This window comes from Thalassophryne amazonica, chromosome 18 (assembly GCF_902500255.1).
Source record: "Thalassophryne amazonica chromosome 18, fThaAma1.1, whole genome shotgun sequence".
Taxonomy (NCBI): Eukaryota; Metazoa; Chordata; class Actinopteri; order Batrachoidiformes; family Batrachoididae; genus Thalassophryne; species Thalassophryne amazonica.
In genome coordinates, this window is record NC_047120.1 from 31,376,709 (window position 1) to 31,404,031 (window position 27,323).

A 27,323-nucleotide genomic window follows, 5' to 3' on the forward strand; every position below is an offset into this window, starting at 1 on the left:
TAACCGATTGTCCAATCGTATAACCAAATCGATAAGCTCAGCCAAATCCCGTGATTCCTCCTTAGCCACCAGGTGCTCCTTCAGGGCCGACGACGGTCCGTTTATGAAGGCGGCGCGGAGCGCAGTCATATTCCAGCCGGATCTCGCAGCCGTGATGCGGAAGTCGACTGCATATTCGGCTGTGCTCCGGCGCCCCTGTCTCGTTGACAGCAGCACGGTAGACACGGTTTCGCCTCTGTTAGGGTGATCAAAAACAGTTCTGAGCTCCCTCACAAACCCAGTACAAGAGGCAAGGAGCCATGAACTTTGTTCCCAAAGCACTGTAGCCCAAGCGCGTGCCTCACCTCGAAGCAAATTAATCACGTAAGCCACCTTACTGGTGTCAGATGCGTACATCATGGGACGTTGTGCACAGACGAGCGAACACTGCATAAGAAAGTCCGCGCACGTCTCCACACAACCTCCGTACGGCTCTGGGGAGCTTATGTATGCTTCAGGGCATGGTGGGGGGGTTCGTTGAATGACCAGTGGAATGTCTGTATTTGGCACCGGGTCGGCAGGAGGAGGAGCTGCAGCAGCGCCCTGAGCGCGCGCTTCCACCTGCGCGGTGAGAGCGTCCATCCTGCGATTAAGGATGATGTGTTGCTCGGTCATCAGGTCCATCCGAGCGGTAAAGGCGGTGAGGATGTGCTGCAACTCACCAATCACGCCTCCAGCCGACGCCTGTGCACCCTGCTCTTCCATTGGCTGTCCAACAGATGGTTGATGCCCCTCGGGATCCATGACGCTGGCCGAGATATCCTGTTGGGGAAAGTGTAGTGACACGGACCCACAACAGGGGGCGCAAATGAACGGTCAATAGATGAGCCAAAAGGTAACAATTTAATGTTGTGAATGTGCACAACGATTATACAGACAATCACAGAATCTGATAGCAGTCAATACACAAAGGTGACGTGTGGGCAGGCTCGAGGATAGAAGACGTCTGTCCTGAGAAGAGCCGGAACCACACGATTTCCACCGCCACAGAACCCGGTGAATACTGGAGCCGCCAAGTCCCGAATTCCCAGGTGATCACCGTCCCCGACTGTCGGATCTGGTACTGCTGGCGAGGAGCACAAACAGTGAGATGTGGGTGTGTGCACACCCAGTAACAAAACAGTCAGAAGGTGGAAAGTCACCTCCACCTCTAATCACACACTCGTGCAGCTCCTGTTAAACCACTTATCTGGATTGGGTGTGAAGCGAAGCCGTCGCTGTTCACACCAAACGCCAATCCAGCTGATAAGGCACACCACAGGAAAACGGCTGCAAAAGAGTTCAGACTATTATTTAAGTTTAAGTCAGCAGAGAAATTACCTTCACAGGTAGATGATATCTCGGCAGCGAGGTGGAGATGACGTCCAGCTTTTATGGAGTGGATTGATGAAGTGGAGATGGGTGACAGCTGTCATGAGTTGATGAGTGACAGCTGTCAACCCCAGCTGTGTCCATGGCGGCAGCGCCCTCTCGTGCCTGAAGCCCGCACTTCAGGCAGGGCGCCCTCTGGTGGTGGGCCAGCAGTACCTCCTCTTCTGGCGGCCCACACAACAGGCGCTTCGGTATCACTTTGTCTAGGCAGGATTCTGACTTAGAGGTGTTCAGTCATATTCCCACAGATGGGAGCTTCGCACCATTGGCCCCTCAGCACATACACCAAATGTCTGAATCTGCGGTTCCTCTCATACTGAGCAGGATTACTATTGAAACAACACATCATCAGCAGGGTAAAACTAACCCGTCTCACGATGGTCTAAAATGGCCATCAGTACATCAAAGTCTGGACTTAAAAGTCTCTACAGAATCTGGCTGTTTTATTGATGCAAGGAGATTATTGCACAATGCAAATATGATTGTGGCATAGACCCACAAGCCCGTAGTCTGCAGCCCTCGACATGTACCATGTGTCATTAAATACAACCTGTGTGATAAATGTGTAGAGTTGCATATAGGAAGTTGTCTTTTCCTCTCAGGGGCCTATGTACAGTTACAGTAAAAGGTGAAGTTGTCAGGAAGAGTGTCGAACTGAACACAGGATTGCTGGTGATGATAATTTACTCACAACTGTACAGGCAGGATTAAAAAAAAGGCAGACCTGCTGCCTGTAGCATTGTCACAGCAGGAGATGGACGAGAGGGCAGACGGAACATGAATGACAAACAGCTGGAACAGGAATTGGACACGATCCAACGGTGACAAAATATGAAGAACAATCAGGAAAGGACTCACAGAAAACATGACATTGATACATGAATGCTGATCATATAAAACTGAAGACAAGTGAGTGATTGGATAAAAGACACAGGTGGACATCTAGTTTTAGAGAAAACTGCTGTGTGAATCTTGAGCAGAAGCTAGCAAGAGTCAAGTCAATCCACAACATCACAGCAAAGTGATGTTGTAATGTGATGTGTGTGAATTCCTGGATTGGGCCATCGCACTGCATGTGGTGAAAGTATTGCACTTGCAAAGAGTTCACTTATCTCCGCAGTGATGTTCATGCCTCTGGGTGTTCGACCTTTGACATCCAGGAAGAGTTTATGGAGTCATGAGCTCACTGGACCGAGGTGTTTGGTGATGGTAATACCTTTACAGAAGAACAAAGGTTCAAATCTGTTCAGGTCCTGGTGCTTCATGTCTTACCATGTGGTTGTGACACTTGAATAGTAATAATTCACCTTATGTGATGATTGCATGCCTCTTTGAATTAAGATGATGCTCCTGTTAGGCAATATCAGCTGGGACATTGTGGCCATCAATTCTTTGGGCATGATCTAGTGCACACTGCACAGGTGTCTGAGTGGTGAGGATTCCAGCAAGTGGAAAATACTAAAGGAATACCCATATTCATGTGGTTGCTGCAGATAGATGGATACTGTACTTTTGAGATGTGGTACTGAACTGTTTGTCTGCCTGTGTGGTTACTATTGAGGGCCCAAAATGGTTCTAATGTGTGGTAGATGCAACGACATACAGTAGTGTTCAGAATAATAGTAGTGCTATGTGACTAAAAAGATTAATCCGGGTTTTGAGTATATTTCTTATTGTTACATGGGAAACAAGGTAGCAGTAGATTCAGTAGATTCTCACAAATCCAACAAGACCGAGCATTCATGATATGCACACTCTTAAGGCTATGAAATTGGGCTATTAGTAAAAAAAAGTAGAAAAGGGGGTGTTCACAATAATAGTAGCATCTGCTGTTGACACTACAAACTCAAAACTATTATGTTCAAACTGCTTTTTTAGCAATCCTGTGAATCACTAAACTAGTATTTAGTTGTATAACCACAGTTTTTCATGATTTCTTCACATCTGCAAGGCATTAATTTTGTTGGTTTGGAACCAAGATTTTGTCCGTTTACTAGTGTGCTTGGGGTCATTGTCTTGTTGAAACACCCATTTCAAGGGCATGTCCTCTTCAAGTATTCTGACATATCCAAACTGATCCATGATACCTGGTATGCAATATATAGGCCCAACACCATAGTAGGAGAATTTTACACATTTTACCACATTGCAGTTGTTTTTTAATGAAAACTCAACCTATCATTCTTGTTGAGTTCTACACATGTGGTGATACCTTATTTACACCAGGATGTTAATAAAATCAATGCTGGCTATTCTCAGAATAAAGTACTTATCAGGGCAGTATATAGGAATGTGAAGGGGGGGGTCAAATCCTTGAGTTGGGGGTTCATTGGGCCACAGGGCCTCCGGTGGGGTCGAGGGGCAACGCCCTCGTAGGGGGCTCAGGGGGGCGAAGCCCCCCGAAGCAGAAGCTTTTTGAGGATTTCGAGGGGTAAAAAGCTACATAAATTTCATTTGAAACCCAAAATGTATCATTTTAGGAAATACCGTTTTATATACAAATAGTCCTTGCTTGGGATTGGATCAGTTGTCATAAGAACCACCCAGGAAGAACCAAGATAACATTAATGCAAACTTTATACCTGCCTGTCGGTTGCGAATGACGCAACTGACAGGCGTGAAAAAACTCACGCATGTGCACGAAGGTTCAAGCTTGGCTGATGCAAGCGCACATGATTCAAATCCATATAGTTTTTGCAAAAAATAAGAAGGTCGGATAGTTTTCTAACAGACCTCGTATTTGGCGGTATTAATATTCGCGTTTACATTATGAATATGTACGTATATGTATGTTATGTATTAAAATAGCGGTATTTAATTTGGTGACCTTGTTTAACTCGCGAAATTCGCATAATAAATCCCACACGAATATTTGCCCCTTTACAGTATTTGCAACAGGCTCCCTTTATTTCTCAGCTTATACATACAAACATGTTTTTACAAACCAGACAAGTGTAATTGTGTGTCTACATGGGTATTTACAAGCCTACTAATCTGTTTGATATCATGGGAGGATAGGGACCAGGGAGCAAAAATTCTCAACCCCCATGGGAAAAGTTTATCTAGCAGTTTCCCCTTTCATCACTTAAGGGATTACTCTGGCAGAGGAAATTGAAACTTGAGGGTGTGTGATAATAGCTGTGTAACAGTTAGTGCTTGTTGCTTATTATCAATGAAAAGAAAATACATAACGTTGATATCCAGATCAGAAAAAAATCAGCAGAATTCTCGGGGGGGGGGGGGGGGGGTGTTCGGTTGAACCCCCTGAACCCCCTCTATATACGGGCATGCTTATATCCACAGTTTCAAATTGCATAAATCAAATGGTGTCCACTTTATGGTCTTCTCAAAACATTAAAATTACTGTTCTGGATGCTAAGAATGCATCTGAGCTTATCTAGAAACTGTTGGCTTCTGGGGGCCTAAAGTGGCCCCCAGACTCCCAGCCTATGGGCTTCGGCCCTGCAGGCCTCACACTTTGTCCCCCCAATTTCTAGTTCTAAATTGTGTCCCACATTGCCTTAGAATGCAGGTAAAAAGGCTATATATAGATTTTTATGATCTTCTGTTTGGGGAGGGGGCATGTTTCTGGGAATCCCATCACCACCACCACCTCCAACTAAGTCACACCGCCCCTTCAAAGCTGGCTCCGCCCCTGCATAAAAATAGCTAATTTGTGCTTTTTGAGGCAAAAATAGCATTATTGCACAAGCACAGCCTGTTGCTTTAAGCAGATGTTGGAATTTTTATTTTAGGAATGTGGTGTAATCTTACCGAGCTTCCTGTGTTTAATCTTTATAGCAGCAGGAACACTTGTACAAATTAAAACTATGATAAACAAATGGGACTGTCCTTTTTTTGGCATTTGCAGTCTGTGGACATCTGTGCTATTGATGCGTCTGGAATAAAGACTCGACTCTGGTTCTTTGTATCTCATTTATCTTTCACTCATCTCCTCTTTATCTCTTTGCAGCTCACTGGACCACATACTGAAGGCTTTGATCAAAAGTTGCAGACTGTAAGTCTCAAATTCTGCAGTCACACCATTTGTGAATGGAAACTGCATGTTGCATTTGTCTCTGCATGGGGGCCGCTTGTCCTTTATGCTCTGTCCTTGATTTAAAGGTATTTCCCTGCATCATCTACAAAGGAGATGCTGGATGAGTGGCGCCCCCTGCTGTGCGTGTTTGATGTGGTCATGCAGAAGGCCATCAGTAACATGGAACTGTTCCTGCCCACCATCATGCCCCCGCAGGAACACAGCCAGGGCTTCCAGTAAGCGGGCCAGCTCTCCTCGTCACACTCGCGTTGTTTAGAAAACTGAATTGTGCGCCAAGTGCAGGACGTTGGAGCCAAAGCTCGCACACAGGCTTTATAAAGTCTTAGCACTCTGTTTATTTATTGATAATTCTCTGCCAGGATAAAAAGCCAAAAAATCTTCACTGTTTTGCTCATTTATTGAACAATCGAGCCTGCTTGTTAAACCCTTTATTTGCTTTAATCTTTGTTCCTTTTAAGTGCTTTGCTCTATAGTATTATATAGCACTTACACTTTTTCTATTGGGGTGATCACCTTGACTTGATTTTGTTTTTTTGGAAAACCTCTGCCCCGTTCTCAGCAGGCTTCATGGTTGTTCCACTTCCTAAAGCTCCTCAGAGCATTTCGGGCATTTTTTTTTTCACTCTTTTGAGAGCTATTTGTCTGGTTTTAGTCTTGGATTCATCTGCAGATCCTGTGCCGTTTCCACAATACATCATCTTTAATACACTATTTTTCCATCTCAGTTTCCCTAGTCCATCGCAAATCTATGGAGGATGGCTTGAGATCATTTTTTGGGGAGGGGGGAGTGGAGATAGATGAGGAGGACTCGGTCACTGCATCAGGTGTGTGTTTGGGTGTAAATATAATTAATTTTGTCTTTCTTCTCTCCCATCTTTTCAGTTTGTGGTTTGATGAGTTAATGAATCTTTGGATGTCGGTGCAAAATCAGCCAAGTTGGGAACTGGTGAGACACACATGCACACGCACACGCGCACTTGGATTGTCACTTTGGAGAACATTAAATTGAATAATATTAAATCCCTAGACTGTGATCATAAGTGGTAAAGAAAATATTGTTTTCAGTACAAAGGGTTTGACTTTAGTTTGGCAGCTAGCGATGTTTTACTCGTCCCGTGGGCTGCTCCGGATATAAATACAGATCCATCAGAATGATTGGTACCCCTATATTTTAACTACGGGAGTTAAAATATCTTCAGAAATAAATGCAAATGAAACAACTCTATGCAATCAGAATATTTTTCAAATTGTCCAGTTATTGAGCAATTAAAAAAAAGCTTTCATTTTGTGAAATTAAAATTGCTTATACAAAATGTACGCTGGTGACAACCATTGGAACCCGCTGAATTTACAGTAGTTCATCACTTTCACAAATAATTAATTTTCGACTAATTGTTTGGGCATGAGGGCTGCACGGTGGCTTAATCGTTAGCACTGTTGCCTCACAGCGAGAAGGTCATGGGTTCAAATCCCGCCTGTGGCCTTTCTGTGTGGAGTTTGCATGTTGTCCACACCCAAAGACATGCGGGTTAGGTGGATTGGAATCTTTAAATTGTCCGTGGGTGTGGATGTGTTTGTTTGTCTGTTTGTGGCCCAGTGGCAGACTGGCGTCCTGTCCTGGGTGTACCCCGCCTCACGCTATATGACTGCTTCGATAGGCTCCAGCCCCTGCGACCCTTAATTGGACTAAGCGGTTGAAGATGAGTGTGTGAGTGTTTGGGCGTGTCAGTAGAGTTGAGGAGATCCTCAGATTGTTCCTTCCACCACCTGACAATGTCCCCTGCCCAGTTAAGCAGCTCTCCACCCTTGCTGAAAACACCTTGGCCCAAGAACTGCCTCCCTTTCCTGATTTATCTTACGGTTTTGCCAGAACCGCTGAGGTGGGCTAAAAGTCTTTGCCACCAAGTGTCAGTCCGTTTGGGATTACACTCCTGTCCACCACCCATCGAGCAGTACACCAGACCCTTCGGCCTGTCCTTGCAGGTGGTGGGTCCACATGGATGTGACACCATGTTGTTTATTCTGGCTGAGCCCCTTATGCTCACATTACAGTCTAATTCCTCTACAGCTCAATGGAACTTGGACTATAGCAGTGTTAACCTTAACCATAACCTAATCTTACTCCACCCCCACCCTAACCATAACCATAACCACCCCGACCCCCCGCCCCTCCGCTTCACTTTTAATTTCGTGCAGCCATCACGGAATGAATTAGAATGAATTCATGCTGCCGTGATGAAAATGAGACGCTTTTCGTCACAATATCACGAACCAGTAGATTAATGTATATTTCGTGCTGCTGAATCACGACTTGCCGTGAGACTGGGTTGTGTCTGTCACGTGCTGGAGTGTTGCCCGCCTTCAAGTCAACCAAGAACTTAAGATAGCAGCTGCAGGAGAAACACGATACCCACAAAGCCACCAAATACTGGATCAAAAGTGCAACATAAGAATAACAATAAGATGAACTTTATTATCCCGAAGGAAATTATTTTGCCACAGTACTGACGAGTAAACAGTGAACTTTTTTATACAATTGGTACAGCAAATTTATGTGAAATGACTGAAGATATTTTCACAGATGTTCACGAATATTGCACATAACTGAGCAATTATTCATCCTGCAGAAGGGGGAGCAATTATAGCCTCTGACTGCCACAGGTAGGAAAGACCTCCTGTGGCAATCTGTGGTGCACCTTGGGGGTCTCAGTCTATGGCTGAAGGTGCTTTGACAGGACATCAGTGTGGCATGCAGGGGGTGGGAGGTGTTGTCCCGGATGCTGCGCAGTTTCCTCGACATCCTCCTCTCTGACACCTGCACCACCGACTCTCAGTACTCATGTCCACCTCAGTTTCATTGATGGTAAATATAACAGGAAGGTAAATCCAAAATTAGTTGGGTCGAACATGTGAATTGGGACGTTTCGAAACTTTTCGTTGGTACTGCAAGCAAGTGACATAAACTCAAAGCACTGTTTTGAAAACTTTGAAACACCCGTGATTTCAGCATCTGGAGTCCACATGAAAAGGAAGAAATCATATGTTGTTCTGTCACCTGCTGGACAGTTCTGAAGGTACATCATGTCAAATCAAGTATTTCATATTTAACGCATGTACATTGGTTGAATTGAAAGAAATGCAAATTTACTCTGGTCTAATGAATGTAAAATGTAAAACGAGGTTGGGTGCTTTTTAGAGACATCGTATATTTACTGCATTTTCAACAAATCATTTTTTGTTTTTCAGTAATGAATGCTGTAGTTTCCTATTTTCCTACTCAAGCATATTGGAATCACTTTTGCATCTTTCCCTACGAAGAGTGAAAAGGTTTTGACCGTTTCCATCGAGAACATTTTCCATTCAGCTCCTCCGCTTACATCCAGCCTGCAGGGCCAGTGTGACCTGGCTATAGGCTATATGCATCTTCTTTTTTTTTATGTAGCTACATATAATTCCTGGAATGATGAGGTTTACTGTTGTGTGGGCCGCTGAAGAGGAGGTACTGCTGGCCCACCACCACAAGATGGCGCCCTGCTTGAAGTGCGGGCTTCAAGCACGAGAGGGCGTCGGAGCGACCAGGAGTGACAGCTGTCACTCATCATCCGTACCAGCTGTCACTCACCCACTACTCATCACCACCACCATAAAGGCTGGACTGCAACTCCACCTCCCCGCCGAGAAATCAACTACCAATCAGGTAATTTTCTCTGCTGAACAAAGACATTGTGTAATAGTCTGAACTTCTTTTGCAGCCGTTTTCCTGTGGTGTTTGCCTTATCTGTGGGACTGGCGTTTGGTGTGATCAGCCACGGCTTCGCTTCACACTCCAACCAGATAAGTGGTTAGACAGGAGCTGCACAAGTGTGTGATTGGAGGTGGAGGTTCTCCCTCCTTTACTGAATACAGACTGTGGGATTACTGAGTGTGCGACCTCACACTCATCTGGACTGTCTCTGTTCTCTGCCAGCAGTACCGGGTCTGACTACTGAAGACAGCGGCCACCTGGGGCGCAGGGCTTGGCGGCTCCGGTGTTCTTCAGCTCCGTTGGCGGTGGAAGCTGTGTGGATCCGGCTTCTCTCTCGCCAGGCGTCTTCTATCGTCGAGCCTGCCCACACGTCACCTGGTGTATGATTGACAGTCACTGTATTGTTATTGTCTGTACGTTGTTGTGTGATTCACAACATTAAATTGTTAGTTTTGGCTTATCCATTGTCCGTTCATTAACGCCCCCTGTTGTGGGTCCGTGTCACGACACTTTCACAACAGGATTTCTCGGCCAGCGTCATGGATCCCGAGGGGCGTCAACCATCGCTTGAACAGCCAATGGGAGAGCGAGGTGCACAGGCGCCAGCAGGAGGCGTGTTGGGTGAGCTGCAGCACATCATAACCGCCTTTACCGCTTGGTTGGACTTAATTACCGAGCAGAGCAGTGTTCTCAATCGTAGGATGGAGGCTCTCACCGCCCAGGTGGAAGCACGTGCTCAGGGCGCTGCTGCAGCACCTCCTCCTGCTGACCGTGTGCCAGAAACAGACATTCCGCTGGTCGTTCAACGAACCCCCCCACCTTCCCCTGAAGCATACATAAGTCCTCCAGAGCCGTACGGAGGCTGTGTGGAGACGTGCGCGGACTTCTTGATGCAGTGCTCGCTCGTCTTTTCACAGCGTCCCGTCATGTACACAGCAGATGCCAGCCGGGTGGCTCATGTGATCAATTTGCTTCGAGGAGAGGCACGCGCCTGGGCTACGGCGCTTTGGGAGCAGAATTCACGGCTCCTAACGGTTTATACTGAGTTTGTGAGGGAGTTCCGACAGGTGTTCGACCACCCTCATAGAGGCGAGACCACTTCAAGTGTGCTGCTGTCGATACGGCAGGGGCGTCGGAGCGCAGCGAAGTATGCAGTCGACTTCCGCATCGCGGCAGCGCGAGCCGGCTGGAATGCTGTTGCGCTCCGCGCCGCCTTTGTAAACGGACTGTCTCTGGTCCTTAAGGAGCACCTGGTGGCGAAGGACGAGCCGCGGGATTTAGATGGGCTTATCGACCTGGTTATACGGTTAGACAACCGATTAACGGAACACCGACGGGAACGAGACGAGGGGCGTGGCCAGGCACAAGCCGTCCCTCTTCCTCCCGGGTCCGAAAGGAAGCCGACTTCCCCACGCTCCACTGCCAGGGCTCTCCACGTGACAACAGCTCCCCCTGCTGACGTTGCTATGGAAACGAGCTGGGCCAAAAAACGATCAGATCAGAGACAAAGGAGGCTGATCCATGGAGAGTGTTTTCTCTGCAGCTCTACCGAGCACATACAGAGAGAATGCCCCAAACGGTCAAAACAACAGCACTCGTCCTTAGAGACTGGGCTAAGGGTGGGTCACAACACCCACGTGGGGAAACCCCGACGATCTGCACGAATCCCAGTCACGATCCTGAGTGGGGATCTAACCCTTCACGCCCCAGCACTGATGGACACGGGGTCGGAGGGGAATCTGCTGGATAGCAGATGGGCAAAGGAGGATGGGCTCCCTCTAGTGGCCTTACCGTCACCGTTGTCGGTGCGGGCGCTAGATGGCACCCTTCTTCCACTAATCACACACCAGACACAGCCAGTGACATTGGTGGTGTCTGGGAATCACAGGGAGGAGATTGTGTTTTATGTAACACCGTCTACCTCCCGAGTGATTTTGGGTTTTCCATGGGTGTTAAAACACAATCCCCGGATTGATTGGCCGTCTGGGGTTGTGGTTCAGTGGAGCGAAACCTGCCACCGGGAGTGTTTAGGATCCTCGGTTCCACCCGGTGTGACAGCTAAGGAGGAGGCTTTAGTCCCCCCCAATCTGGCGGTGGTGCCAGCCGAGTACCACGACCTTGCTGACGTCTTCAGCAAGGATCTGGCACTCACGCTGCCCCCGCACCGTCCGTACGATTGTGCCATTGATTTGATACCGGGCGCTGAGTACCCGTCCAGCAGGCTGTACAACCTCTCACGTCCGGAACGCGAATCAATGGAGACCTACATAAGGGACTCGTTAGCTGCCGGGTTGATCCGGAACTCCACCTCCCCGATGGGTGCTGGTTTCTTTTTTGTGGGCAAGAAGGACGGCGGACTCCGTCCATGCATTGATTACAGAGGGCTGAACGAGATCACGGTTCGCAACCGATACCCGTTACCTCTGTTGGATTCAGTGTTCACGCCCCTGCATGGAGCCCAAATTTTCATGAAATTGGATCTTAGGAATGCTTATCACCTGGTTCGGATCTGGGAGGGAGACGAGTGGAAGACGGCATTTAACACCCCGTTAGGTCACTTTGAGTACCTGGTCATGCCGTTCGGCCTCACCAATGCGCCCGCGACGTTCCAAGCATTGGTTAATGACGTCTTGTGGGACTTCCTGCATCGGTTTGTCTTCGTATATCTAGACGATATACTCATCTTTTCTCCGGATCCTGAGACCCATGTCAAGCATGTACGTCAGGTCCTACAGCGGTTGTTGGAGAACCGGCTGTTTGTGAAGGGCGAGAAGTGTGAGTTCCACCGCACTTCTTTGTCCTTCTTGGGGTTCATCATCTCTGCCAACTCCGTCGCCCCTGATCCGGCCAAGGTTGCGGCGGTGAGAGATTGGCCCCAACCAACGAACCGTAGGAAACTACAACAGTTCCTCTGTTTTGCAAATTTCTACCGGAGGTTCATCAAGGGCTACAGTCAGGTAGTTAGCCCCCTGACAGCCCTGACCTCCACAAAAGTCCCCTTCACCTGGTCGGATCGGTGCGAAGCCGCGTTTAGGGAGTTGAAACGCCGGTTCTTGACTGCACCGGTTCTGGTGCAGCCCGATCCCAAGCGCCAGTTTGTTGTTGAAGTGGATGCCTCTGACTCAGGGATAGGAGCCGTGCTGTCCCAGAGCGGGGAGTCCGACAAGGTTCTCCATCCATGTGCCTACTTTTCCCGCAGGTTGACCCCAGCTGAACGGAACTATGACGTCGGCAATCGGGAACTTCTTGCGGTGAAGGAGGCTCTTGAGGAGTGGAGACATCTGTTGGAGGGAGCATCGGTACCATTTACGGTTTTCACGGACCATCGGAACCTGGAGTACATCCGGACCGCGAAGCGTCTGAACCCCAGGCAAGCCCGCTGGTCGCTGTTCTTCAGGCGTTTTGACTTCCGGATCACCTACCGCCCCGGGACAAAGAACCAACGATCTGACGCCCTGTCCCGGGTGCACGAAGAGGAGGTCAAGACCGAGCTGTCAGACCCCCCTGAAACCATCATCCCCGAGTCCACTGTCGTGGCCGCCCTTACCTGGGACGTGGAGAAGACCGTCCGGGAGGCCCTGACACGGAGCCCGGACTCGGGGACAGGTCCGAAGAACAAACTGTACGTCCCACCAGAGGCCAGGGCTGCGGTCCTTGACTTCTGTCACGGTTCCAAGCTCTCCTGTCACCCAGGGGTGCGAAGGACCGTGGCAGTGGTCCGGCAGCGCTTCTGGTGGGCGTCTATGGAAGCCGACGTCCGGGAGTATGTCCAGGCCTGCACCACCTGTGCCAGGGGCAAAGCTGACCATCACAAGGCCCAAGGCCTCCTCCAGCCTCTGCCTGTGCCTCGTCGCCCCTGGTCTCATATCGGCCTGGACTTTGTCACGGGCCTCCCGCCGTCCCAGGGCAACACCACCATCTTAACGATAGTGGACCGGTTCTCCAAGGCGGCCCACTTCGTGGCCCTCCCGAAGCTCCCGACGGCCCAGGAGACTGCAGACCTCCTGGTCCACCACGTCGTGCGTCTGCATGGGATTCCATCAGACATTGTCTCGGATCGTGGTCCTCAGTTCTCCTCCCAGGTCTGGAGGAGTTTCTGCAGGGAACTGGGGGCCACCGTCAGTCTCTCGTCTGGGTACCACCCCCAGACGAACGGGCAGGCAGAGCGTACTAACCAGGAACTGGAGCAGGCCCTCCGCTGCGTGACCTCCACGCACCCGACGGCCTGGAGTGACCATGGCCTGGATCGAGTACGCTCATAATAGCCAAGTCTCATCTGCCACCGGCCTCTCCCCGTTTGAGGTGTGTTTGGGGTACCAGCCCGTGTGGACGGTACGCCGGCTCCTGGATGTCCGTCGAAAGGGCCGGGGGTTCCAGTATCTGGTGGACTGGGAGGGTTATGGCCCCGAAGAGCGCTCCTGGGTGAAGAGGAGCTTCATCCTGGACCCGGCCCTCCTGGCTGACTTCTACACCCGTCACCCGGACAAGCCTGGTCGGGCGCCAGGAGGCGCCCGTTGAGGGGGGGTCGTGTTGTGTGGGCCGCTGAAGAGGAGGTACTGCTGGCCCACCACCACAAGATGGCGCCCTGCTTGAAGTGCGGGCTTCAAGCACGAGAGGGCATCGGAGCGACCAGGAGTGACAGCTGTCACTCATCATCCGTACCAGCTGTCACTCATCCACTACTCATCACCACCACCATAAAGGCCGGACTGCAACTCCACCTCCCCGCCGAGAAATCAACTACCAATCAGGTAATTTTCTCTGCTGAACAAAGACATTGTGTAATAGTCTGAACTTCTTTTGCAGCCGTTTTCCTGTGGTGTTTGCCTTATCTGTGGGATTGGCGTTTGGTGTGATCAGCGACGGCTTCGCTTCACACTCCAACCAGATAAGTGGTTAGACCGGGTCTGACTGCTGAAGACAGCGGCCACCTGGGGCGCAGGGCTTGGCGGCTCCGGTGTTCTTCAGCTTTGTTGGCGGTGGAAGCTGTGTGGATCCGGCTTCTCTCTCGCCAGGCATCTTCTATCGTCGAGCCTGCCCACACGTCACCTGGTGTATGATTGTCTGTACGTCGTTGTGTGATTCACAACATTAAATTGTTACTTTTTGGCTTATCCATTGTCCGTTCATTAACGCCCCCTGTTGTGGGTCCGTGTCACGACACTTTCACAACAGTTTACATCCTGAAATTCTCTATGTACTCTCTGCTTGTTTATTTCTGATGTTGTCTTGCAGCACCTAGTGAACCTGTTTGCACGGCTGGCCAATGATAACATTGGCTTTGTGGACTGGAGCTTTTATATTCCCACAGTGAGTTATTAGCTACATTATGTGGATATACGAGGTCTCTTAGATAATAAACCGACCCTTTTATTTTTTTTTTTAACTATATGGATTTGAATGACATGCGATTACACCAATCATGCTTGAACCCTCGTGCGCATGCGTGAGTTTTTTCACGCGTGTCGGTGATGTCATTTCCCTGTGGGCAGGCCTTGAGTGAGATGTGGTCCCGCCCTCTCGGCTGAATTCCTTTGTTTCACACGCTGCTCGAGACGGCGCGCGTTGCTTTATCAAAATTTTTTCTGGACCTGTGAGGAATATCCGAGTGGACACTATTCGAGAAATTAAGCTGGTTTTCTGTGAAAAGTTTAACGGCTGATGAGAGATTATGGGGTGTTTCTGTCGGTGTAAGGACTTCCCACGGAGCGGGACGTCCTGCAGCGCTTCCAGGCGCTGTCGTTGGCCTGTTTCGAGCTGAAAACATCCTAATTTAAGGCTTAATTCACCCAGGACATCGTGAGAGAACAGAGAAGATTCAGAAGAGGCCGGCATGAGGAATTTATGCGGACATTCCACTGTTTAAGGACATTTTTTTAATGAAAGACGTACGCGCAAATTCGCCGAGTCGTTTCCGTGACGACTCGGCAAATCTGTGTGCGCCGCGACAGGAAAAACACCTCCGTGTTGAAAACCATTTGTAGAATTCAGGCGGCTTTTAATGGCTTTCAACAAGTGAGTAACTGAGAAATTGTTTAACAGCTTGGGCATGTTCCAACTTGCCCGTTAAGATTTCCAACGGAGGTGTTTTTCCTGCCGCGACCCCCCGCGGTCGGGTCCAGCCCGACATGCGACTCTGCCCGCACGTTCTTTCATTACAAAATGACCGTTAACAATGGAATGTCCGAATAAACTCCTCATGCCGACTTCTTCTGAAAGTTCTCTGTTCTCTGACGACTTACTGCGTCAACAGAGCCTGAAATGTGGAAGTTTTCAACTTGAAACGGCGAGACGCTGCCGCCTCGAAGCGCAGATCGGCGTCAGGCGCCGTGGACCGTCCTTAAAGCGACACTACCAGACCAAAATCTCTCATCAGCCGTTAAAATTTTTACCGAAAACCAGCTGAATTTATTGAATGGTGTCCACTCAGTTGTGCCTTACAGTTTTGAAAAAAATTTTATCAAACAAAGCAACAGTCTCTGAGCCATTCCTAAACAATGAAAAAAATCGACGAGCGGGTGGACGACTCCTCACTCAAAGACTGCCCACAGGCGAATGACGTAACCGACAGGCGTGAAAAAACTCTCGCATGCCCACGAGGGTTCAAGCATGTCTGATGTAATCACACGTGATTCAAATCCATATGGTTTTTGAAAAAATAATAAGGTCGGATACTTTTCTAATAGACCTCGTATACTGGTATGTCTGCTCATGTTGAATATTTGGAACTTCTGTGTGTTGTGTTTGTGTAGATCTTCACCAGGATCTTGCGAAGTCTGAACCTTCCAGTCGGGGTCAATCAGATGGTTGCGCCGCGGTATCTCACCAATGCCTGTGACATGGGACACTTAGTGTTGTGGATTACAGCCCTTCTGGTAAACTTTCTGCAGCCTATGTGTGTTTGTGTTTTAATTTCAACTCATGTTTTGTGTTTGCTTTATTTCCTGCAGGGTGGACCAGGGAATCCTGCACAGAAAGAGCTAACTACCCTCTTCAATAGCATTGCCTCCTTTTACCATCCAAGCAATCACGGCCGTTGGCAGGTAAGTCCAGAATACCATCGGAAATATATCACCGATCTGTTCAGGGAAAGCTAATATTTACCGTGTGTTCCTGCAGTCTCGTCTGATGCGACTGCTTCAGCGTCTCCCGGATGGCGTTGTACGCCGAGTTCGGCGAGAGCGTCACGCGGCCCCCAGCTGGATCACATTAGTCCCAGAGAACAAGAGACTGACTGATGAAGACCTGCAAGAGTTCACCCGTAGCCTCATTGGACCTGCCCTGCTGGCCATGTTTAGGTACTGCACACTTTCTCTATACAATCTTGTGTGCCAACCTGGATTTTAACAATTTGGGAAAATGTATTCAGATTAATGTATTTGTCATCTGTCCAAAATGAGCCATGAAGAGAAAAAAAACAGATATAAGTCGTATCAGTCTACAAGTAGCATTTATTTGTGAAACATGGTGCTATGGCTTCACACAATGTGATGCTACATGAATTTAATGTGCATTATTTATTAGAATACAAATGTTAGCAAGCAGAAGCTAAAGAGCTAATTAATGTTATTGTATGAGGCTGTAATGCCTTGATGCTTGAGCATTTCTGGTGCTTCACAATAGGGATGCACCTGGCCACACCTCATTCTAAGACCAACCTGCCCATGAGTACAGATGAGTGCAAGTGCATTTGTGATTTGCAAAACAAGTGCTGTGGAAGGAAACTACTATGCACTAATACTACTGTGCACCCCACTGTGCCAAGTGGAAGATTGGACTCTTAGGGCCTGATTTACTAAAGATTTGCATGTGTTAAAACATGTGCAAACACCATAGTACTTGCAAAATAACATGCATGCTTACTAACAGAGTGCACTGAGGAATTTTGTCTTTGAGATGCGCATAATAGTGTGTATTAATAACAATAATAATTACTAAATTTTATTTATAATGCACTTTACATTTACAATAAATCTCAAAATGCATAATGTCTGTTTGGTGTATTTGCCATCATGAATATGCATTTTGGGGTTTGTCTACCAAACTGTGCAAAATTGTGGGAGAGAACGCGAAAATATAAGGTTTGTACCAACCCAATCTCATGCCATTTAGTAATGTATCATGAAAAGTAAATTAATCTATGATTCATGTTCCTGTGACAGGAGCATGAATTCATTTCATGACTGGAGCACGAAATGCGGGGGTTATGGTTAGGGGAAAGGAGAGGGTTATGGTTAGGGGTAGGGTTAGACATAGTAAAACAAAAGAAAAATGCATCATGAAAATATCACTCATTTTGTGATAGGAGCACGAAAAAAAACATGAGACTGGGCTGTTTGTACATGCATGATTTATCAAGTTAAAAAGGAAATTTAGTGGATATTTTGTCTGTTAGAAAATTTTGTGTTTGCTGCACTTGACAGAATACTGTTCCAGCAGCACAGAGGCTGCTGCCTCCTCATACACAGAAGGATTAAGTCCTATGTAGACCCGTTGGTCCAGTACTTATCTCCAGATTCCTTAGTGTGAAGCAGATGAGTCTGCGCCTCCCCCTGGATGGAATGGCAGTGGGACACAGGGATTTATAATCAGCTTGTATCATGTACCAACTCACAGTACTCCAACTCGTAGCACCCGCTTGGTCAAGTCGTACCACTTTGCACGGGCAGTTTTCACAGTAGGGATTAAAGTATTTGCAAACGTCATCTTCCAAAACAAGGCTGTCTTGTATGGATAACAGTTTTCGTCAGGCTGTGATGATGAATCCGGGTGAAAGGACGCAATAACAGGTAGGATTTATTTCCTCTGTCGGGTTTGGTCACTACTCTATTGGACACAGGGATTTGATTGGAATGAAAATAACAGAGACATTAAGGGTGTCAGGTTCAGACAGAAACATCAAAATGCATGTTGGGTTTGGTCACTTGAGTTAACCAATGAAAAGTGCTAAAATTTGACCAACGGGCTACTAGTTGACCAAGCAAGCACTACGAGTTGGTGTGCTAAGATTTAACCTGACACGACACAGGTTATTTCCCCACCCAACGCCGGTGACCTGTACCCATTTACAGCTTGGTGGACTGAGACAATCTAGATTAAGTGTCTTGTCCAAGGACACAGACAAGTAATGTGCAGGATTCTAACCTAGGTCTAGTTCCTTATCCACTCAGTTCCATGCTCTTATACACATAATTAAAAAAATTATTTCTTTGTGAACGTCAGGCATATTTGAAGAGTTAATAGTATACTTCATAATTGTTTCTTTGAGAAAAAATGGCTCCATGCAACCCATGATAATTACAGTTACTGATGTGTCACAGAAACACACACATCTCAGAGTCTGTGTGAGATAATGCACAGCTGTCTGTACGCACTGTGTGCAATCTGCCAGTGGAACGCACACAGGCAACTGTATGCACAGCCACGGACTCAGAGTTGTGTACGCAGTGCACACAGACAACTGTGCACAATGTGGACAATGTGCACTCTGTGCGCAGAGTTGTCTGTGTGCACTGCATACACAACTCTGAGTCCGTGGCTGTGCATACAGTTGCCTGTGTGCATTCCACCGGCAGAACACAGAGTAATTACTAACTAGTTTGTTTACATACTGTGGTTGAGAAGAATAATTGTTTGAAATAGGAGTTGTTGGGGTTTTTTGTTTAAATTGCCAGTGCATAAACACTCAGTTAGGTAGGAAAGTTTGTGTGTGAGAAAGCACAAGGCACAAACCTACAAGTGGCTGATTTAATGTTATTTTGTGCTTATGACCATTAACACACACACAATCCTCATTTACAGTGGGGCCAAAAAGTATTTAGTCAGCCCCTGATTGTGCAAGTTCTCCTACTTAGAAAGATGAGAGAGGTCTGTAATTTTCATCATAGGTCCACTTCAACTATGAGAGACAAAATGAGAAAAAAAATTCAGAAAATCACATTGTAGGATTTTTAAAGAATTCATTTGTAAATTGTGGTGGAAAATAAGTATTTGGTCACCCACAAATAAGCAAGATTTCTGGCTCTCACAGACCTGTAACTTCTTCTTTAAGAAGCTCCACCTGTTACCTGTATTAATGGCATCTGTTGGAACTCGTTATCTGTATAAAAGACACCTATCCACAGCCTCAAACAGTCAGACTCCAAACTCAATCATGGCCAAGACCAAAGAGCTGTCAAAGGACACCAGGAAGAAAATTGTAGATGTGCACCAGGCTGGGAAGAGTGATTCTACAATAGTCACGCAGGATGGTGTGAATAAATCAATTGTGGGAGCAATTGTAAGAAAATGGAAGACATACAAGACCACTGATAATCTCCCTCGATCTGGAGGTCCACGCAAGATGTCCCCCTGCTTAAGCCAGTACATGTCCAGGCCCATCTGAAGTTTGCCAGAGAGCATATGGATGATCCAGAAGAGGATTGGGAGAATATCATGTGGTCAGATGAAACCAAAATGAAACCTTTTAATAAAAACTCAACTAGACATGTTTGGAGGAAGAAGAATGCTGAGTTGCATTCCAAGATCACCATAGCTACTCTGAAGCATGGGGGATGGAAACATCATGCTTTGGGGCTGTTTTTCTGCAAAGGGGACAGGACCACTGAGCTGTGTTAAGGGAAGAATGAACGGGGCCATGTATCATGAGATTTTAAGCCAAAACCTCCTTCCATCAGTGAGTGCATTGAAGATGAAACGTGGCTGGATCTTTCAGCATGACAGTGATCCCAAACACACCGCTCAGGCAACAAAGGAGTGGCTCCGTAAAAAGCATTTCAATGTCCTGGAGTGGCCAACCCAGTCTCCAGACCTCAACCCCATAGAAAATTTGTGCAGGGAGTTGAAAGTCCATGTTGCCCAGCAACAGCCCCAAAACATCACTGCTCTAGACGAGATCAACATGGAGGAATGGGCCAAAATACCAACTACAGTGTGTGCAAACCTGGTGAAGACTGACAGGAAACATTTGACCTCTGTCATTGCCAACAAAGATTATGTTACAAAGTACTGAGTTGAACTTTTGTTATTGACCAAATACTTATTTTCCAACATAATTTACAAATAAATTCTTCAAAAATCCTACAATGTTATTTCCTGGATTTTTTTTCTCATTTTGTCTCTCTTAGTTGAAGTGTACATATGTTGAAAATTACAGACCTTGCTCATCTTTCTAAGTAGGAGAACTTGCACAATCAGGGACTGACTAAATACTTTTTGCCCCCACTGTATGTATTGTTGTCTATGCCACCTTACCAGCCACTATCAATTAGTAAATCATTATCAAATCTGTCTACACCCCAACGTCTAAAAGTTTGTAAAGCCCATGCAATTTAGCACTCATTATCTGGGATCTTAGTAAATCAGGCCCCTGGCATTTAATGTTGGTTGGTTTGTGAAGGACACATCGCTGTAAAAGGAATGTCTTACACTAATGAAGAAAACAGACCCCAAAAGCTGCACTTTTGTTTAAATTCTATGGCACTGAAAAAGAGACCAACATATAAATATCACATGTGCTGTAAAAGGTTAGAAGCAAAGTGTGAGTTGGATCGCAATAACAATAACGCAATGACTAAAGCTTGCTAGTGAGTGATGGAGCTTGTTTCTTCTGAGGCAGAAACAGCAGAGGAGCTGCAGTGGGTGTACGTGTGAACATTCGGTATCACAGCCTGAACCAGTCAGTGGTCTCATTATCCCATCTGTAATGGCAAAACGAGAAAGAAAGCATTGTTGATCAACAGTACCGGTTGCATTTTTGTTTGGCAACACTATGAGAGTCAAAATACATAATGGTCACAACCGCCTTAACTTTCACTCCAACCAGTGATTTGTAAATGTGTCTATTTGCAGAAATGTTCATTAGTGTATAATTACTGTGCATCTAGAAATTATTCACAGCACTTCACTTTTACATTTTGTTATGTTACAGACTTACTCCAGAATAAATTCATTTTTCCCTCAAAATTCTACTCACAACACCCCATAACGACACCATGAAAAAGTCTTTTTGTTTTTTTTGTAACTTTATTAAAAATTAAAAAAAATACTAAGAAATCACGTATACATAAGTATTCACACCCTTTGCTCAATACTTTGTTGATGCACCTTTGGCAGCAATTACAGCTTCAAGCCTTGAATATGATGCCACAAGCTTGGTGCACCTATCTTTGGGCTCAGTCACTTGAAGGTTTATATTGTTTGTAACGCCCAACTGTGTGTGTGTGTGTGTGTGTGTGTGTCTGCCTGCATAAATGTAGGCTGTTGACAGTAATTTTGTGTCTTTGCGTGTTTGGTCGCCCCCTGCTGCTCGTGCAGTAAAACAGGGAGTACGAATGCAGCCTACGCTCTGCAGAATCTGGCTCTACTTGCTCCTGAACTTGCCATAGCACCTGTACTGGAGAAGTGCCACATCCACTTATCTGGTACAAACCTATGAAAAACTTATACGTACATATATGATATAAAGTGTATAAAGTGCATTCAGAAAGAAAAAAAAACAGATTCTTGTTATTTAAAGTGCCACCAGCTTCAGGAGCAGGTTGTTTTGTGCACTGGTGTTTTAAATTTAAAATCATGCCATAAACTACACAAGGGTTTACAAACCATACACATTTTATATGTGTTATTTATTTTTATTTTTTAATTACCATGTCCAAAACTAACTGTGCTGTTCAGTCAAAATTGCTGTAATCAGAATCACGACCAAAGGTCTTTGGAGATATTCTGCTAACAGGCAATCCCCATCCTCCTCGACAGACTTTGCATTTGCATCACATAGGATCTGCCAGCAATCAGCACCTAAGGGCACTGATGAGGATCAAAGGTCAGAGATCATCATCAAAGATCAGCATTGAAGACCAAAGAAAGGAAAATGTCAACAGAGCCCATGTAAACACATCCCTGTTGGAGACTGGCAGATGTACAGTGTCCTCCAAAAATATTGGGCTACTTGATATTTCTCACATTTTAATTTGTTTAAGCCATTTTAAATAGAAAAAGTAAATCAGGCTTCTCAATATAAAAGATTCTAAAATTATCCTCCTTAAACTCAAACTCAAAACACATCTCTACAACTTGATATAAATTAATTAAAACTTTAAAAGCCAAGATGATGGATTGCATAAGTAATGGGCTACTTTGGTATAATACCTGTATATATCAATTTTATTGCCAGTTTTCTTCAGACAAGTCAGGGGATGCATACATGAACATTTCCAAGTCAACAATTAAAATGTGTGAAATATCAAGTGGCCCAATACTTTTGGAGGGCACTGTACAGTTTAACTGCATGTGGTCCATCTCCATATCTTGAAAGTAACCATCTATCTGCCACAGTGGGGTTGAACACGGGTGTCCTCTTGGCCTTCTTCAACTGTTGGGGTCCTTAACACTGAGGTGCTAGATCATGCAAAAAGAAATGCACCACATAGATAAAATGTCATCGCTGATGGTCCCTCACAATACAAGTGATACCTCTCATCTGAGTGGGCCCAAGTAACCAATCATTTCACATCAGCACCAAAGGATCCTCCAAATGGACCTGGTACCAATGACATCCAGTCATCATCTTAGGTCAGTGGTTAGTCTCACAAACATACAGTAAGACAGGAAGCACCAAGAACCTAAAGACTTGGACCTTCATTCTCCTGCAAAGGTATCGGCATTGCTAACTACCTCTGTACATCACTCATGACTCCACAAGTTCTACCCAGGTGTCTCTTAATCTCTAAGTCCAAGAGCCCAGAGACACAAATGTCATTGCCGAGTCCGTGGCATCATTAAGAGAAGGCAGTGGATATTTTGCCGGATACGGCAAACACGCACCTAGCACTGTTTGACCGGATCGCCTCACTGATTGGCTAGTTAAAATGACGTCATCGCAGAATTTATTTCAACAGTGTGGACTTCTGTATTTTTGTTTTTATTCTGTCTTGAATTTGCAGGTTTTATTTATCATCCCCACCCAACACAGAAAATGACAAAGACTGCAAAAAATTATTTCCACCGCGTGGCGAAAAAAGCACCGGTGGAAATAATTTTCGCCACACGGTGGAAATAATTTCGGGCACGGCTATGCCACGTTTTTGAGCTGCTTTTAGCGTCTGAGAATCCCTCGAGCTGCTTTTACCGTCCGAGAATTCGTCCGCCAGTAGGTGATTTTCTGTTCCGATTCAAACGACTTTATGGCACCCAAAACGGCGTGCAAAGATGAAAAATTAGCACCAACACTCAATGCCGAGGGTGCCACAACATACCATGATGAAATACCCTCTGTGATGACGTCATTTGAACTAGCCAATCAGCAAGGAGATCCAGTCAAATAGTGTTAGATGCGTGTTTGCTGTATCCGGCAAAATATCCACTTCGTTAAAAGAATGGATCTTGTTTCTAAACCCACACATCCTGACTCTTCACTCAGGTTCTTAAGTGTTGCAGTCAGTGTATCCATTGATGTCCACAAACCTACCCAGCCCAGGCAAACATTGATAAGTATAGGAGCTCGGACACATTCCTGTAATTTATAAATGTGAAAGTAAAGTAATGATGAAAATTTCTAAACTTGTTCTTTAAAGTGTGCAAAATAATTAACCTATTGTGACACAGTTCACGAGACTTTGGGGAAGGAAAAAGTTATTTATTCCACATTTCTTCTGAATTTCTTCTTATTCATTCTTATTAATTAATTCTTCTTAATTGTACATTTTCAACTTTGTGTTCCAAAGTTTGTGTTCCAACTTTGTGGGTCTTATAAACTTTCCACGTCATCCACTTTTTCCTAAAGCTGTGTTTCATACCACCTCTAAGTTTTTGTAGCAAACATATTTCTTCATCTTCACTCACAGTTGGTCTGTAGGTGGACCAGCTTTATCCGATTTCCCTGTAATAGCTTTTGTACTTGGCAGTAATAATATCCGAGCCATATATCTGTTCTTTCCTTGAATAATTCCTTCACAAAAAATTACAAAGATAAAGTGCACTGCATCCAGCACCTTCTCAAACACTTCCTACTTCACACAACCAAGTCATTTTAGAACAAAATATATCCCAATTAAAATGGGCTATATATAAATATTGATTTTAATCTTAGTTTTGCAAACTTCTTCAGTAACCATGAATTAGTTGATTAATGGACGATATTTTGTCAGCTGTTATCCAGTAGCATATTGATGACTTCCTTTACCTGCTTTTCAGTCATTTAGTTTCATAGCTCTTCATCGCTTCTTTATGAAACAAGGATGCATTATGATTTATGTTTATTTGAGTGTTATTTTCATTGTAGTTTGAGCAGTTAATACCATAAAAGCTATGAAGTTTTCCAAAATTACCAGATTTCTGGGTTTGGAGTGTGCTTCCTATGACGGTCATTGCTACATTGATGCTAATGCTAACCGCTAACTGTCACAATAAGAATTTAGCTTTGGATTATTTTTAATTAATTTTATTGGCTCTAAAACCTTGAAAAACAAATCTAAAGAGCTAAAGTTTTAATGTGCTGAGGCTTAAACCAGTTTTAGCAAGCCAAGATCAGACGATGATGAAAATGTTCATAAATAATTAAATGAATAAATGAATTAAACCATAGTTTCATTCAACTGTTTATTCACGGCATAGAAAGTATTAAGAAATATAAAGAAGTGAAAAAGACATATTGAAAATACATTTAACAACCTAATTAATGCTTTTACTCTGTCTTGCCCACCTGCTCCTCGGCCTGCTCGAGGTGATGCTTGTTGCTTTTATGCAATGTGTCAAATTTGCTTATTGGTTTACTGTATAAGCTTCAACAGGAACAAACATGATTTTAGGGTTTGGAAACATTTATGATGATTTTTTTTCAAAGGTAGCTGAATTAAAGTTACCAGAAGTAAAGTTGGAGGAAGCTAACTGTCAGCTAATGGTTTTCAAATTAGCTGGAAAGCTATTCTGTTAACAAAAAGTTAGCGTTGTTAATTAGCTGTTAGCTGATTAGCTGAACTGTGACCACCACTAATGGGTGATTCTTTAACTACGGACACTATTGGCCTTGTAAATGTAATTTCCACCACACCATTGCCTTACAATATAAAGCGCCTTGGGGCAACTGTTTGTTGTGATTTGGCACTATATACATGTGCTCTGATGTCACTGTTTATCTCCATAGAAACTACCCAAACAATCTTTCATACAAACTGTTTAAAGGGACATTACAGTGTTGTGGTGGAAATTACGGCAATAGTGTGGGACAACTACATTTTGTTTAAAAAAATCACAACAGTTGTATGATATTGAATACCCCAATTATGTTTTGATTATTTTACTGATATTTTATTCAGAGATATTTTAAAACATTAGAAAAAACGTTTCTTTACCATTCATTTTTATCATTGAAGATCAAAAGTCTGGGTGTGGGACAAGCACAAAACGGCAACATTTGCATATAATGATGCTGAAAAAAGGTGAAAAAGTCATCATAGACTACTAGAACAAATTTCTTAACACACTTTCATTGTAAAGATAACTATAAAAGTGTGAAATTTCCCCTTTTTTCTGTTTTTCATACAATATGATCAAAGGACATAAGTGCCCGTAGTCTAAGAATCACTCTAATATTCATTCATCTTTTTCCTTTTTTCATTTGGGAATGGGAAAAAAATGTTGAAAAATATCTGTTAGCAGTGTTAAACAAGGTGAGGTTAAAAAAAAGAATTCTTGGAGCTGCCATTATCTGGACCCACAATTTCAAGCCTGCTTCGTTAGCTCCAAAATTTCATCGGTTTCAAGAAAATTGGTTCAGCACGCTTTGAGAAATTGATGAAAGTATCCCTCAAAGAACATGAGGGGAAAAAAACATCTGCTTGAAATGTTAACGGATGAATTTGATGTTTCTTTTGTAGGACTTATGCATCGATGGTGACCCTGACAGAGCCGCACACCCTCACGGCCACACTCAGCTGCATGGTCGGCATGGCTCGCAGCATCGTTTCAGCGAACAGCAATTACCCAGAAGGCCGGGTGCATGTGCTCCCGCTGCTCATAGGCTCTCTGCCAGGAGTGGACCCGAATGACTTCAGCAAATGCATGGTGAATAATGTGCATGCTGACTATTAATGAAGACAAACTTTGACACAAGTTGATAATAGAATCCTGAGTGATTAAATTTCCCCCTCGTCTACTTTGGTCTATAATATTAGTAGCTGTTCAAAGCATGATGGATGTCTCAGTTTGAAGAACTCACAATATCACTGATCCAGGATTCCTTTCTGCTCAGATTGTAAAATGGATCAGTTTTCTCTTTTGGCCCACTCATTGTCTCCAGACTATATTAATCCATCACCCCAAAATAAGTACCTACATTTCAGAAAGTTCTTCCTCCAACATCTGTTCGGTAAATTAGTGCCGGCTGTGATCACTCCACATGACGTGACTCGGTCTATTTGCTGTGTTGTCACTCTGTCCAGATAACGTTCCAGTTCATCACCACCTTTACCACTCTGGTGCCTTTAGTGGATTGTTTTTCTGCTCCTTCCCGACACAGCGACCTCGACGAGGTACACAAACACAACACATCAAGAATGTAGTTCTTAAAGAGATTTACCCCCTGAAGAACTGCAGAGCTCTACACCAACTGTTTCTTTTGAAACATCACTGTAATACCATTTCACGGCTGTCCTGCGGTTCCTCCGGCTGTACGCCATCCTGTGATGTTGCCAAAATCATTTCCAAAACAAGTGATTGATTAAATCCATCATGAATCATTGCTTTAAGGTGCTCACCTTGGACCGGTCAACCATAGACTGAAAACAAACTTAACACATGTGAATAAATACAAATAAAACTACTTCTTTTTTAATATTTATCTACAGATCCCAAATCAGCTTTAAGGGTTCATAGTGCCACCTACTGTACTGGAGCGTGTGGAATCATAGCATTAATTATTCTAAGTCAATACAATACAGAACGTGAAACACTAAAATGAAAAGTACAATCACCAAAATATTAAATAAATATCTAAACACTATTAGGAAACAACATTTTAGAACAGTCATACAGTACTTATAAAAAACTGAACAAATGCGTTCTGTGAGGGCTGTAGTTTATTTATAGCCTAAAGCAGGGGTGGGCAACTTG

The 27,323-nt window shown here is 44.9% G+C and overlaps 1 protein-coding gene across 1 annotated transcript in view; it reads left to right on the forward strand.

Annotated features, from left to right (window-relative positions):
* Nucleotides 1-27,323, forward strand: part of LOC117530562 (proteasome activator complex subunit 4B-like) — a 140,318-nt gene that overhangs the window by 25,292 nt on the left and 87,703 nt on the right. The window contains exons 4-13 of the mRNA XM_034193454.1: nucleotides 5,384-5,428; nucleotides 5,536-5,685; nucleotides 6,353-6,416; nucleotides 14,451-14,525; nucleotides 15,968-16,090; nucleotides 16,166-16,258; nucleotides 16,335-16,513; nucleotides 21,531-21,617; nucleotides 26,090-26,276; nucleotides 26,654-26,743. Of these exons, the coding sequence (XP_034049345.1) occupies nucleotides 5,384-5,428; nucleotides 5,536-5,685; nucleotides 6,353-6,416; nucleotides 14,451-14,525; nucleotides 15,968-16,090; nucleotides 16,166-16,258; nucleotides 16,335-16,513; nucleotides 21,531-21,617; nucleotides 26,090-26,276; nucleotides 26,654-26,743 (1,093 nt within the window). The remainder of the gene's footprint in view (nucleotides 1-5,383; nucleotides 5,429-5,535; nucleotides 5,686-6,352; nucleotides 6,417-14,450; nucleotides 14,526-15,967; nucleotides 16,091-16,165; nucleotides 16,259-16,334; nucleotides 16,514-21,530; nucleotides 21,618-26,089; nucleotides 26,277-26,653; nucleotides 26,744-27,323) is intronic.